The 12,088-nt window shown below is 46.9% G+C and overlaps 1 protein-coding gene across 1 annotated transcript in view; it reads right to left on the bottom strand.

The window, feature by feature from the left end:
- Positions 1–8,774, bottom strand: part of LOC144365718 (tyrosine-protein kinase SYK-like) — a 42,559-nt gene extending 33,785 nt beyond the window's left edge. Inside the window, 2 exon segments of the mRNA XM_078018466.1 lie at positions 6,935–7,043; positions 8,361–8,774. Of these exon segments, the coding sequence (XP_077874592.1) occupies positions 6,935–7,043; positions 8,361–8,774 (523 nt within the window).
- Between the last annotated feature and the right edge of the window lie 3,314 nt (positions 8,775–12,088).

The following is a 12,088-nucleotide window of genomic DNA, read 5'->3' as shown; positions in this document are numbered from 1 at the left end:
TTCTGTGCCCACCTGAGACAAGGTAATCCAGTGTCACCTCTAAAGAGGGCGGCAAGGACACACGTTTCCCCCAAACAGGGGTCTTGCTATGTTGAACCATAAAGTAACACCAAACTTCTAGAATGAACTCTCACAGCTTCACCTGCGACTACTCGGGTGATTCTCTAAATGGGACTTCTAGCAGGTCACTCAACAGTACCCCATAGGGAGTCGTTGGGAGTTAGCTCCCTATGTTCATTCGTGAGTCAAATTCAATCTGTTTGGTAGGCTTCTACACATCCCAGCATCTTCACACTGTAAGGTCCCTGCTTAGTATCTGGACAGCCATCTTCAGTGACAGCCACCATTTTAAGAAAAATTTTGCTTTCCTGCCCGACGGTGTTTCTGAGAAAGACTCACCACTGCCTTACACCAACCCCACCCTTAACAGCTTGCATTAGGACCCACCCTGCTCTGATCCCTGAGTCTGCCCCATAAAAGTCCCAAGCCCCAAGCCAGTTTTGCCCTCTCTGTCTATAGAGAGATGGCCTTTGTCACCTCTGACAAATAAACTGTCCTGTGTATCTCGGCCTGGTCTCTGTCCTTCATCTCTCACTTACCCATCTCTCGTTCCTCACTTTCCTTCAGGAATCACAAAACTTAGATTCTGTTTCTAGATTAGGGAGCCCTGAGGTTCATCAGAGGGAGGTCTGAGGAAAGGTGGGTTGGTTTGGGGAGACTTAGCTGGGGTCACCCTGGGCTAGGAATGGACTTGTGTGGGAGACCTGTGTGGGAACCTTAACCCGAAACAGGGAAGTCAGGGAGATGCGTGGACAGGCATCAGAAATATCAGGACAAAAGAACTTAGTTAGCAGTTTTTGTTGTCTGTGTATTTGTTCTTTGAGGTTTGGCTCATTTCCTCTTTTTTTGGGGGGGGGAGGGGAGGAGGTGGGTCTTGGGGATTGAACCCAGAGGCACTTAACCACTAAGCCCTTTGTGTGTTTTATTTTGAGACAGGGTCTTCCTAAATTGCTGAGGCTGGTTTTAAACTTGCGATCCTCCTGCCTCAGCCTCTTGAGCTGCTGGGATTACAGTTGGGCACCACAGTGTCCAGGTCATTTCCTTAGTTTGGGTTCAGAGCCTTCTTCAGACTTCCATTAAACACTGGCGAGACCACACTGAGGCTGCAGTCACCTGGTATCCAGGGGGATTAATTCCTGGACCCCATAAGGATCAGATCCATAAACTGCTCAGGTTATGTAAAAGGGAACAGAACATACACACATCCTACTGTAAACTTTAATCATCTCTATTTAAAATACCCAACATAAATGCTATGTAAAAATTTTTAGTCTATATTATTTAGGAAAGAATGACAAGAAAGGAAAAAAAAATCTTTGTATGCTCAGTATGAGTACCATTTTAAAAATATTTCAGATAAAATTATCAGCGCTTATTTACCTAACCTCACTTGGCTGTTTTCACTGCTAGGACCTCTGGTAACTCTACTTCTGCTCCGTCCAGGTCTTTTTAATCCAATAAAGCTTGTATCTTCCAGATTATAGCAATTCCATGTTAAGAGATGGCAACACAAGATTATCAACCCCTCCCTGCAACTGAGAAACAGTGTCTATCTCCTTTAGAACAGTCAGTATGGGACTTTTGATCCCTGGCTAGACAGGGTCATCACCCCTTGCTAGCCTGAAGCGGCCATAGAAAATAGATCTTCACCCCTCACTAACGGGTAAGATTAAGGGATCAGAGCCTCAGGGGAGGAAATAGAGAAGGATTTAGAATAAGGAGACAGAACTATGGAATCTTAAGGGAAACACCCTCAAGCCATTGAAATGCAGAGTTAAGTCACTGAGATGCAGAAAACACACTTGCAAACTTTGGCCCTTGTTCTTGGCTTGTGATCTTGAAAACTGAGGGAAATATACAAGCGCACAGGAAAACTGGCATGATATTGTGCGGCCCCACCCTGGATCCACCTCCCATCCAGCCCCTGATGTCGCCCTTCTATAAATATTGAACCCCCCCCAATCCAAGGCAGGGCTTCTTACTTTTGAGACAGCCTACCTTCTCCCTTGAATGTGCATCTACCTTCCTAATAAACCTCTATCTGTGCCTTAAAACACAAAATTCAGATCCACGAATGTGGAACCCACATAAATGGGAAGCTGGCTGTATTAGTTATCCATCTGCACTGCAAAGCAGCACCTTATGGGTGATGTCTAGTCATCAACAGCTGCTGGATCACCTTTGCTTCATTGAAGGATGGATTGCTACTTGGAGAGAGTCACTAGATTTTCACAAAAGCAAGTTTCAGAAACCCCAAATTCTCTACAGGGCCCTGTCTCCAAGTACACTCAAAGGTAGTCCTTGCCCTCAAATTCTGCCCTCTGTCTTGTTGCCACATTGCCCTGAGAACAAGGACAGAAATGAGATGTGACCCCTAACCACAAACTCAAATGAAGAAGGGTGTGGGCCCTGCGCACCTTATAGAGATCCATCATCCTGAGCACCACACAAAGGGACAGGGACTCAAAGGGAATGTGAAGCTTGTCCTATCACCAGGGAGCTGGAAGCCCAGACACAGAACATGGGGCACCAGGAACATTCTGCACTGTGCCCTGGGAACTCTGCAGCAGAGCTTGGGACATGCCACCCTGTCTTCTCACAAGCATTAAACACAGTTCCTGTGCTCAGGCATGAGAAGGCAAAGACCCCAAGGTCACAGTAAAAAATAAACTCTGCCCCACTGTTCTAGCATGCATGAATACGCATGGCCTGGCTCTGAAGGGTGGGCCCCCTTTCTCTCCAGAGCCTGTTGAGGATATGAGAGGCAGAAAGACCATCCTGAACACCTGGTGCATCTGGCCCTAGCTATCCCAAAGGTGGCCCCACCAATTCACCTGGAGCAGAGCCTACCAATGCCTGAGACCTTCCAGTTTATCCCTCCTCCCCCACCCCTACCCTCCTCCCTCTGCACCATCTACGCTGGCCTCCCATGGGGGCCCAGCCCTCAAGCACACCCCTGCCTTGAGGCACTCACAAGAGCTCAGGTGGGATGCATTCTTATGGTCACAGGTCTCTCCTTTGCAATGAGGCCCTCCCTCACCACCTGGCATAAAACAGGACCCTAGTTAAGTGCCCTCAACAGACTATCAGCTCTCCATATTCACAGGTTCCACATCCAATACTCATTCAACCAACTGGGAAACTGAATTATTTCAAAAACCAAAAAAAATCAGTCTGTACTGAGCATGCACAGACTTTGTTCTTGTCATTATTTCCTAAATAACATAGAGTAACAACTCTTTCCACAAGATTCACATTACATTAGGTATTACAAGCTATGTAAAGAGGATTTAGACTCTCTGGGAAGATGGGCACAGGTTATGAGCAGATAGTTTACCATTTTATACAAGAGACTCATGCACTGGTGGATTTTGGTATCTGAAAGGGATCCTGGAACAAATTGCCCCACGGATGTGGAGTGATGACCGTAGAGAGCACTTCTAACTGTTCGGTGTCTCTCACTAAGAAGCTGGTTCCACAAAGGCAGATACTTGCAGGGCTGAGTTCTCCCATGGCAGAACCCCTCAGGGAACCCAGTATTTGGTGCTTTACAGAACTACAGACTCCAGTAATATTGGTTCATGGGTAGATGAGCAGATATAATAACAGGAGAGGAAATACCAGCCACGTTCTTTGGGAAAATCTAAATAAAGGCTTGGGAAGGACTAGGAGAAAGAAACCAACAGCTTAATGACACCCGTGTTTTCTAAGTGAGGATGCCCAGCCATGACTGGAATCCAGTTGTGACTTCAAACACCCTGTGCCATGGCTATTTGTTGGAAGGAAAGAACATCTTAGGTCAGGTCAGATCTGAATCACTCAAAACCAGGCTTTGGATCTCCTGCAACCATGGTGCACCCCTAGAGGGGCAGGTAGGACAGACGCCTGTCATAGACTGAAGACAGGAGTACTCATGGAAGATGTGCAGCCTCAAGATCTGCTGCTGGCTCCTAAGAGTCACTGGAGTCTGTTAGCTCTACTTCCCACGAAATAAATAGCAGCGGACACTTGTCAAGATGAAGGAATCCGGACCAGCCTGGGGGCAACCTGAACTTGGGAGAATCATCACATTTGTTGACATAGACCCTGCTACATGCCAGACACAAGGAGGATCTGGGCCAAAATCAGGATGCTAGAAACTTCACAGTCTACAAAAGTACACGAGCCCATATTCAGACACACAAGCACTGTACACCACTGTCCCGCAGAAATGTCTTGGTCTCCATCAAGCACCCCACTTAAGTATTGCAGGAGGACTCATTGTCATAAAATAAAACCTTCAATAGTAAAGGTTTCTAGGATGCCTCTTTATATTTCATCTGTAACAAATCACCATGAAGGTTCCTAGTGAAGAGAATTTCCTGGTGCTAATGTTGGAGAAGGAACACTAAAAGTTAGTGGAGAGAGAAAAACGCAGACTGGTATGGACCCAGAGTCCACGCCCTGCTGTGAGCTTGGCATGTGTTTCCTTGAATCTGCAAGGCAACAGTAGGCAACATCACCACTTACCCCAGACCCAGACAAGCTGAGCCTCAGGAAGGTCATCCCGTAGTCCGAGGTCCTGCAATTGGCATTGGAACCTTGGTTGTGAAGTGGGGACTCTCCAGCTCCACCATGGGCTCCTGCCTCTTGATAGTAACCTCCCTGACACAAGGCCTGAACTGAAGGGTGCTGATGGTGGGCAAACCAGCATGTTTGGCAGCGCCAGGAAGGAGTGGGGGCTGGGGTGTGGGCAACAAGCAAGGTAGCATCCAAGAAATTGGAGATCACCGTGTAAGGCAAAGCAAGAACCCAGTCCATAGCTGGCTACGCTGGCACACACCTGTAATCCTAATGACTCGGGAGGCTGAGGCAGGAGGGTAGGAGGATGGCAAGTTCAGAGCCAGCCTCAGCAATTTAGCAAGGCCCTAAACAACTCAGCAAGATTCTGTCTCAAAATAAAATGTGAAAAAGGGCTGGGGACATGGCTCAATGGTTTAGAGCCTCTGGTTCAATCCCTGGTACCCCTCTCCCACCAAAAAAAAAAAAGAACCCAGTTATAGAGTTGACTGGGGGGACTTTGAAAATGTGAATGTTGGAGAAGGAACACTGAAAGTTAGTGGAGAGAGAAAAGCCCTCTCCACGGGGCCCTGCACCTCATGAGCTCTAATATCGGCTGATGCAGATGCACAGTAGTTCTGAGACTCTCCTATGTTAACTGTGAGCCCCAGGACCACGAGGGTGCATGGGATGTCAGTCTGTGAAGCAGACAGACAAGGGTCCCCTGTCTTCTGCATGAAGTTCATACATGGCCTTGAAGAAAGAAGGTGAGAACAGGACTCGGGCCCATGTAGGGTGTGAACACTTTTTTCAGCAACAGGTAACTTTGAGAAATAAAATCTGCTTCATGGTTATTTTCCAAAGAGTCTAAGAACAGGTCCTCTTAGCAAAGAGCCAGAAGGCCTTGTCTCTGGGTCTTGTCCCTCGGGCACTCAATACATGAAGAATGCAGTCCTGTGACATGTGTGTTGGAAATTATTGCTGAGGAAATGGAAAAAGTCCAAACTGAGAAAATGAGCTTCTAGGTGTCTACACGGAGGGCAAACACCTTTTCTTCTGCACACCATCAGTGCCAGTGGCTGGGGCTGCATCACCCTGAAAGTCACAATCTGACATCATGCATCTCAACCTGGGTTACTTTTTTATTTTTTTAAGTTTGTGTTTAAAATCATTTTAAAAAATCAGAACTATGAGAAAAATTCTTTAAATACGTGGATACTCAGAGAATACACTTCTGTTTCTAGAAAAAATTGACAGAGTCTGCCCGGTATTCATCAATGTGCCTGACCACTAGATTACCTCACTGTGTCTGGTTCAGTTTCTGAGGCAAGAATGGGGTCCTCTGTGATCCCCGGGAAGCATCTCTGTTGGGAACAGAGTTGTGAAAAATGCACATGAGCCTTCTCTCTGCCAGCAACCGTCTGCCCTTTCATCTTGCCAGAGCACCTTGGGAGACAGGTGCTTTCACCCCAAAACAGCTCTCAACCTTTCTGGATCATTACTCCACCCAGCTGGCCCACTCCTCCAAGGACCTTGTCAAATTCAGGTTTACACTGACCCAATAAAGACCATGAGCAACAAAACCCAGGATTCATACCTTCTGATGTTTGAGATTATAAAGCTGAAGTCCGCAAACCCATTCTGATTAAATAGCTATAATCACTGTTTATATAAACTACTTCCAGGAATCTTTTTGAAAACAAAAAAGAAAAAAATCTACCCTGTTAGCACTTAGTTCCAAAAAATAAAAAATAAAACTACAGTCTGAGTTTGGGGGTGGGAGGATCTGAAGGAATAAATTTCTGTTTACCTTTCTGTTCCATGATCACAGACATTTTCTGTGCTCCCCATATTTGCTATGAAAAGCGGAATTCAGGTTGATCCTCTCTGAGCTGAAAATCTGAAATGTTCCAAAATCTGAAACTTGGGAGCTTGAACATGTTACCAGAAGTGCAAAACTTCACACCTGGTCTTATGTAATGGGTCAAAATGGGTGCACCGAAAATACCATCTGAGATTCTCTTATACAACCTTACACAATGTGTATTACCCAAGATATTTCCAAAATTAGAAAAAAATATCAGAAATCCAAGGCACTTCTAGCCCCAAGCATTTTGGATAAGGATCATTCAACTGTCTGTGGCTGAACGCCATTTTCTTTAAACATGGAGTCCCTCTATACCCAAGAAGGGTGTGCACTTCAGGGACACACTAGGCAAAACACACTGGGTCACGGTTAATAGTTTAATATGAAGTGTCCTTAGGACAGGTCAGCACATGTGTCATCAGATGAAAGCATGTGACCCCTTCCTGGGGTCACATGGAGTCTACTCACGGGAAGCCGAGTTCCCATGGAACCAGGGCATCTTTTCATGGGCCGTGGTGGCGATCAGCTTCTCCAGCTGGGGCTTCTGACTGATGATGGCTTGTTCCAGAGCCTGGCCCTGTGTGACCAGGGGAAGAGAATGAGCCACATCAGGTAGAAATGGAAAAAAAAACACACAAGCCCTGTCTGATGTTTGGTGAGCTCTAATGTGGCCAAGGAGGATCAGATTTCATCCATCTAATCATTTATTCATTCAGAAAAAAACAAACTGTAGGATCTTGATGGTGACTTAAATACCTTCAAGTGTATAAATAAGAAAGATGTTTTGGAAGAAAGAGTTTGGCCTTTTCGAAACGAGACCAAACGTTGAATACCACCTGGTATAAACACCGAGGCCCAGAAAACCAAATCATCCACTAGGTAGACAGTTCTATGATAGAACCTGGTTATTACAAGAAGGTCTTAGGTCAAGAAGCCCTAAGAGGTGAACAAGGAAGGCACCTGTGGTGTCCGGTCCCCTTTACCTAGTTACACTGGGCACCTCACTGACCCTGTACCTGTAGGAAGCGTCATCACAGAAAGCACAGGGGAAAACTCTTGCCCCTGTAGGCAAAGCGAGATAAAAACCAAAGGTGGAAAACTGGGCTGAGTGCTTAGGCAATCAACTACTTTGTCTCTCTTAGTGGGAAAGAAACTAATCTTTTCAAGCCAGTGTTTGAATTTGCATTAATCAAGAAAAACCCAAGAAGTAAAAATAAAAATAAAACCACCCCAAATGTGTAGCTGAGAAGAGCAAGGAGGGTAGGTAAGAATGTGGACACCTTTGCCAACTTTCCAGAGGCAAATTTTTATGCACGTGTCCAAATTAAACACAAGCATCCTCTGCCGTGGCAAACCTGACCTCTTGGGCTTTATACCAGAGATATTGCAATCCAGCTTAGTATTGGCATAGAGTAATATCATTAGCAGCAGTATTTATAATTGATAAAAGGGTTCATCAGTGGATACTAGTTAAATAAATTATTGTGCCCAGTGGGCAATGCCAGGTGGCCAAAGAAAGGGTGGTTTCACCTATGTGTGTGTGAGACAGAACATTCAGCAAGAGATATTAAGAATTTGTAAATTCAAGGGCTAATCATTATGCATGGCATGACCCTGTTAGGTAAATATCAATGTCTCTTTGAAAAGTCCCTCCATGAACTTGGTGGCAACATCTCCTGTAGTGCAGAAAGCCACATCCCGGGCATGAAGTTTCCCTGCCTCAGCGTATAAAGGAGGAATGGTAGTCTTCCTAGAGTCAGTCGCTTTTTGGCTAAAATTAATGGTTAAGGAGTTGGGTGCTCATTTGGGCACACTAGGTTTGCATGTCATGGGGACATCTGTGTGGGATCCCAGGTTCCCATGAACACAGGGTACAGGTCCAACTGAGACCCACATGCAGGTTCCATGTCTGCTTTACATATTCCCTAATGCGGTTTTCCTTCAGGTCCTCGAAGGGCCCTGTCTTGGGCTGCACTCCGGGGGGTCAGTTGAAGGGTTTTGTGAGAAGGCAGATGTGGCCATCGGATTCCTGGGAGTGGTACTGGCAGAGGTCAGCAGGGCTGCTGTGGGTCCTGCCACCCGAGATGGCATAGGTGCCACGGATCTTCCTCTTGATGGTGTAGTGGTGTGCCTTCCTGCCGTGAGCCACTAACAGGGCAAAGCCACCCAGGTAATTGTGACTCTGACGCAGCAGGTAGAGCCCATCTGTCATGCCCCCCTGGACCAGGTAATCATTGGCCTCCTCCCGAATGATGTTGCCAAAAAAGAAGGGCAGGTGGTTGGCGCTTTCTGTTGGGCTTTTGGCCATGCCTGCGACGTCTCCTCAGGAAGTGACAGGGCCCAGGCAGGGAGACACCTGGGGACAAGACAAAGATGAGAAGACTTCAGTGAGCAACTCAAGCTGTGAGAAATGTGGGCTGAATCCCTCTGAACCCTTGCCAGCTGGAGACAGATCCTCCCAGCTCAGAATGGAAGTGCTTCCCTCTTTGGACTTCCCATCATGCACTGTCATTTCTACTCACACGACTTACAGTTTCCCAACCCGCCCTCTGCATAATTAACCCCAAATCACAGCCTTTGGCCAAAGTCACCAAATTCACTTTTTTTTTTTTTTTTGGTGGGGGACAAAAAATTTTAAGAAGAAACCTACTAAAAAAGAGAAGTACACAGAAGTGTTATTGCAAAACAGGCTCAGGCACTCCCCGTGTGGGTGGACGGCAGCACCCAGGAGCAGAGACCAATACAAGCTTAAAGCCAGGGTTGCTTTGGAGATGGCGACGATTTTTTATTTTTGCAGGGCGCGTTTCCAGTGAAGATGCTGTTGAAATCCTTTCCTCTCTTTTTTTTTTAAATTTTTTTTCTTTTTTAGTTCTTGATGGACACAACATCTTTGTCTGTATGTGGTGCTGAGGATCGAACCCGGGCCACACGCATGCCAGGCGAGCACGCTACCGCTTGAGCCACACCCCAGCCCTCCTTTCCTCTCTATCTGAACTACAGAGATGACTCCAGATAGCAACTGGGGGAGTTGAAATCCAGAGAGCAGCCATGGGGGCCTCATCTATGACCATGGAACACTGTCCCCTTCTGTCACCACAGGCCTCCCCACCCATGGTCTGGTGTGGAGACTGGAAAGCAGCTGCCTGAGGCACCCAAGCCACATCCTCCTGCAGTTTGCTTGAGCTTGGGAACAGTATGCCCGACCCCACTCCACTCCACTCCATTGCCTCCCTTTGTCACATGGCTTCCCAGGTGACCAGGGATCCTAAAATGCATAGGTGATAGATAGTATAGGCTCCAGCTACAAGGACATCTGTGCAGGAAGGTACTTCCCCCTTGGTGCCAGCACACACTGCAGAGGGGAAATGGAGCTGCAGAAAAAGGTGAATGATTGATTGATTGATTGATACCAGGGATTGAATCCAAGGGTGCTCAACCACTGAACCGCATCCCCAACACTTCACTGGATTTTAGAGACAGGGTCTCTGAGTTGCTTAGGGACTTGCTAAATTTCTGAGGTTGGCTTTGAATCTGCAACCCTCCTGCCTTAGCCTCCTGAGCCACTATGATTCCAGGCATTCGCTACTGTATCTGGTGCAGATGCAGTTTTAACATGGAGCTTTGTAAATGAAATTTCCAGGAGGTATCCACAGAGGCGTGTATTTTAAACTAAGGGACTGGTCATGGAAGGAGATTATCCAGATAGCCTCATTGTTCATCTGGGGAGACAGCACTGGCCCCTTCATGTTCTCCAGACTCCACGAACACCTCAGGCATACAAAACATACCACACACACATCACATGCACATATGTGACATACACACTGCATCACATACACAGGTATCCAACAAATACACCAAACCCACAAACAACCCACAAACACAACATGCATGTCATGCACCTCACCCATACACCACCCCCACATCATACACACTCCATAAACATGCCACATATCACATATTCACCACACAACATACACACATCATATACATGTCACAGACTTCACACACATAACAGAAAACACACCTACAACACAATACACCACACACATATACACATCAACAACACACCACACCTACAACACAATATACCACACACGTATACACATCAACCATCATTCACAAAACATACATATCACAATCACACATCATGTATACATGTGTCTTACATACACACATCATACAACATACATACAACACAAACACCATACACACCACTCATCACCAAACATGCTCCACGCAGCACAATTACACATATACCACACACATCACATCCCACATATCACATACATACACATCACATACACATATACCACACATACTATACACATAACACACTATATACACACCATACACACATCATACAAACCCTACATCACATGTACATGCCTGTACCACATGCCACATCATATCCACTGACTACATCACATATACACACACACCCCACATGATACATAGCATGGCCCCCACATGATTATACGAAACAACCCCTTCGGATGTGAACTGTCCTCTAATTGGCTGCACAGCACAGGAACACCCACCTGATGCAGGTCACTGAATTTTCTCTGGATAGTATCCTCACTCTGAGTGGCCCTGCAAAGACGGGGGTGTGGTCCAGTGTGATAAGATGCACAGTCATTTTTTTGCTTGCTTTTCATAGTATTTGACTGTTAACGTCTGATTTTTCTTTGTCCAACAAGTTTCTAAGAATTTAAATCACAGTATAACTTGTTCTTAGGTTGAGGATGCTGTTAAGGAGGGGACGTCTCTGGTGAAACCGAGTGTCTTTTGGGAGGTGCATCTATTCTGACTCTTCCCCTCCCTGGTTCTTTCGCCATGGTGTCTGCCGCAGGCTCGGCCCCACCCCTAAGTCCTCTCTTGTCACACTCCACACTTTTTCTAGCCAGGGGTGCTGGGCCTGTAGGGCCTGGACTATCCCTCCTACCTCCTTTCACCCTGCAGGCTGTCCTGCTGTGCTGCTGTTCCCGCCATCTTGGGGAGGCCACAGTGTCCATCTGCTGCCTGCCCACATGTGGATCCCCTGGCAGTGCCCAGCAAGGGACACAGGGGACCTTCTGCAGTCTTGTGTTCTCCCAGGAGTGACTCCCAAGGGCTGTGTGCATTGTCCTCACCCTGCACCATGACAGGCTTCACCTGCAGCTGCTGACCTTCACCTCTGACTCCACGCACCCTGACCTTACACTTCCTCCCAAGGCCTCCCTCCTGTGCACACAGACTGTGCGCCCTCCAGGCTGCCTGTGCCCCTGCCATGAGGCTCACTCCGGGCATCCCATCCTCGGCTCTCTGGACCTCACCAGGGCTGCCACGGACACCCCCCCTTTCCTGGGCCCACTTCACGCCCCCTGGGGCCTCCCCCACACCCCTGACCACTCTCACTCATCCTCACAGAAGTACCTCTTATGCCCCTTGCTGTGTAACTGTCCCCGACTGCTCATACCCCCCTCCAGGTCCCCATGTCCCTCCTCAGGTAGCTTTAATCCACTAAGAGCTCCAACTAAATAACTTTTTAAAGGAACAATATTTTAAATGAAATGCTAACAAGCATCTTTTGATCGATATAAATCAGAACCTCATTTTCTTTGAAAGTTCACTGGTTTCTTA

This window comes from Ictidomys tridecemlineatus, chromosome 7 (genome assembly GCF_052094955.1).
Source record: "Ictidomys tridecemlineatus isolate mIctTri1 chromosome 7, mIctTri1.hap1, whole genome shotgun sequence".
In the NCBI taxonomy this organism is placed as follows: Eukaryota; Metazoa; Chordata; class Mammalia; order Rodentia; family Sciuridae; genus Ictidomys; species Ictidomys tridecemlineatus.
This window is presented reverse-complemented; position numbering and strand designations above follow the sequence as displayed.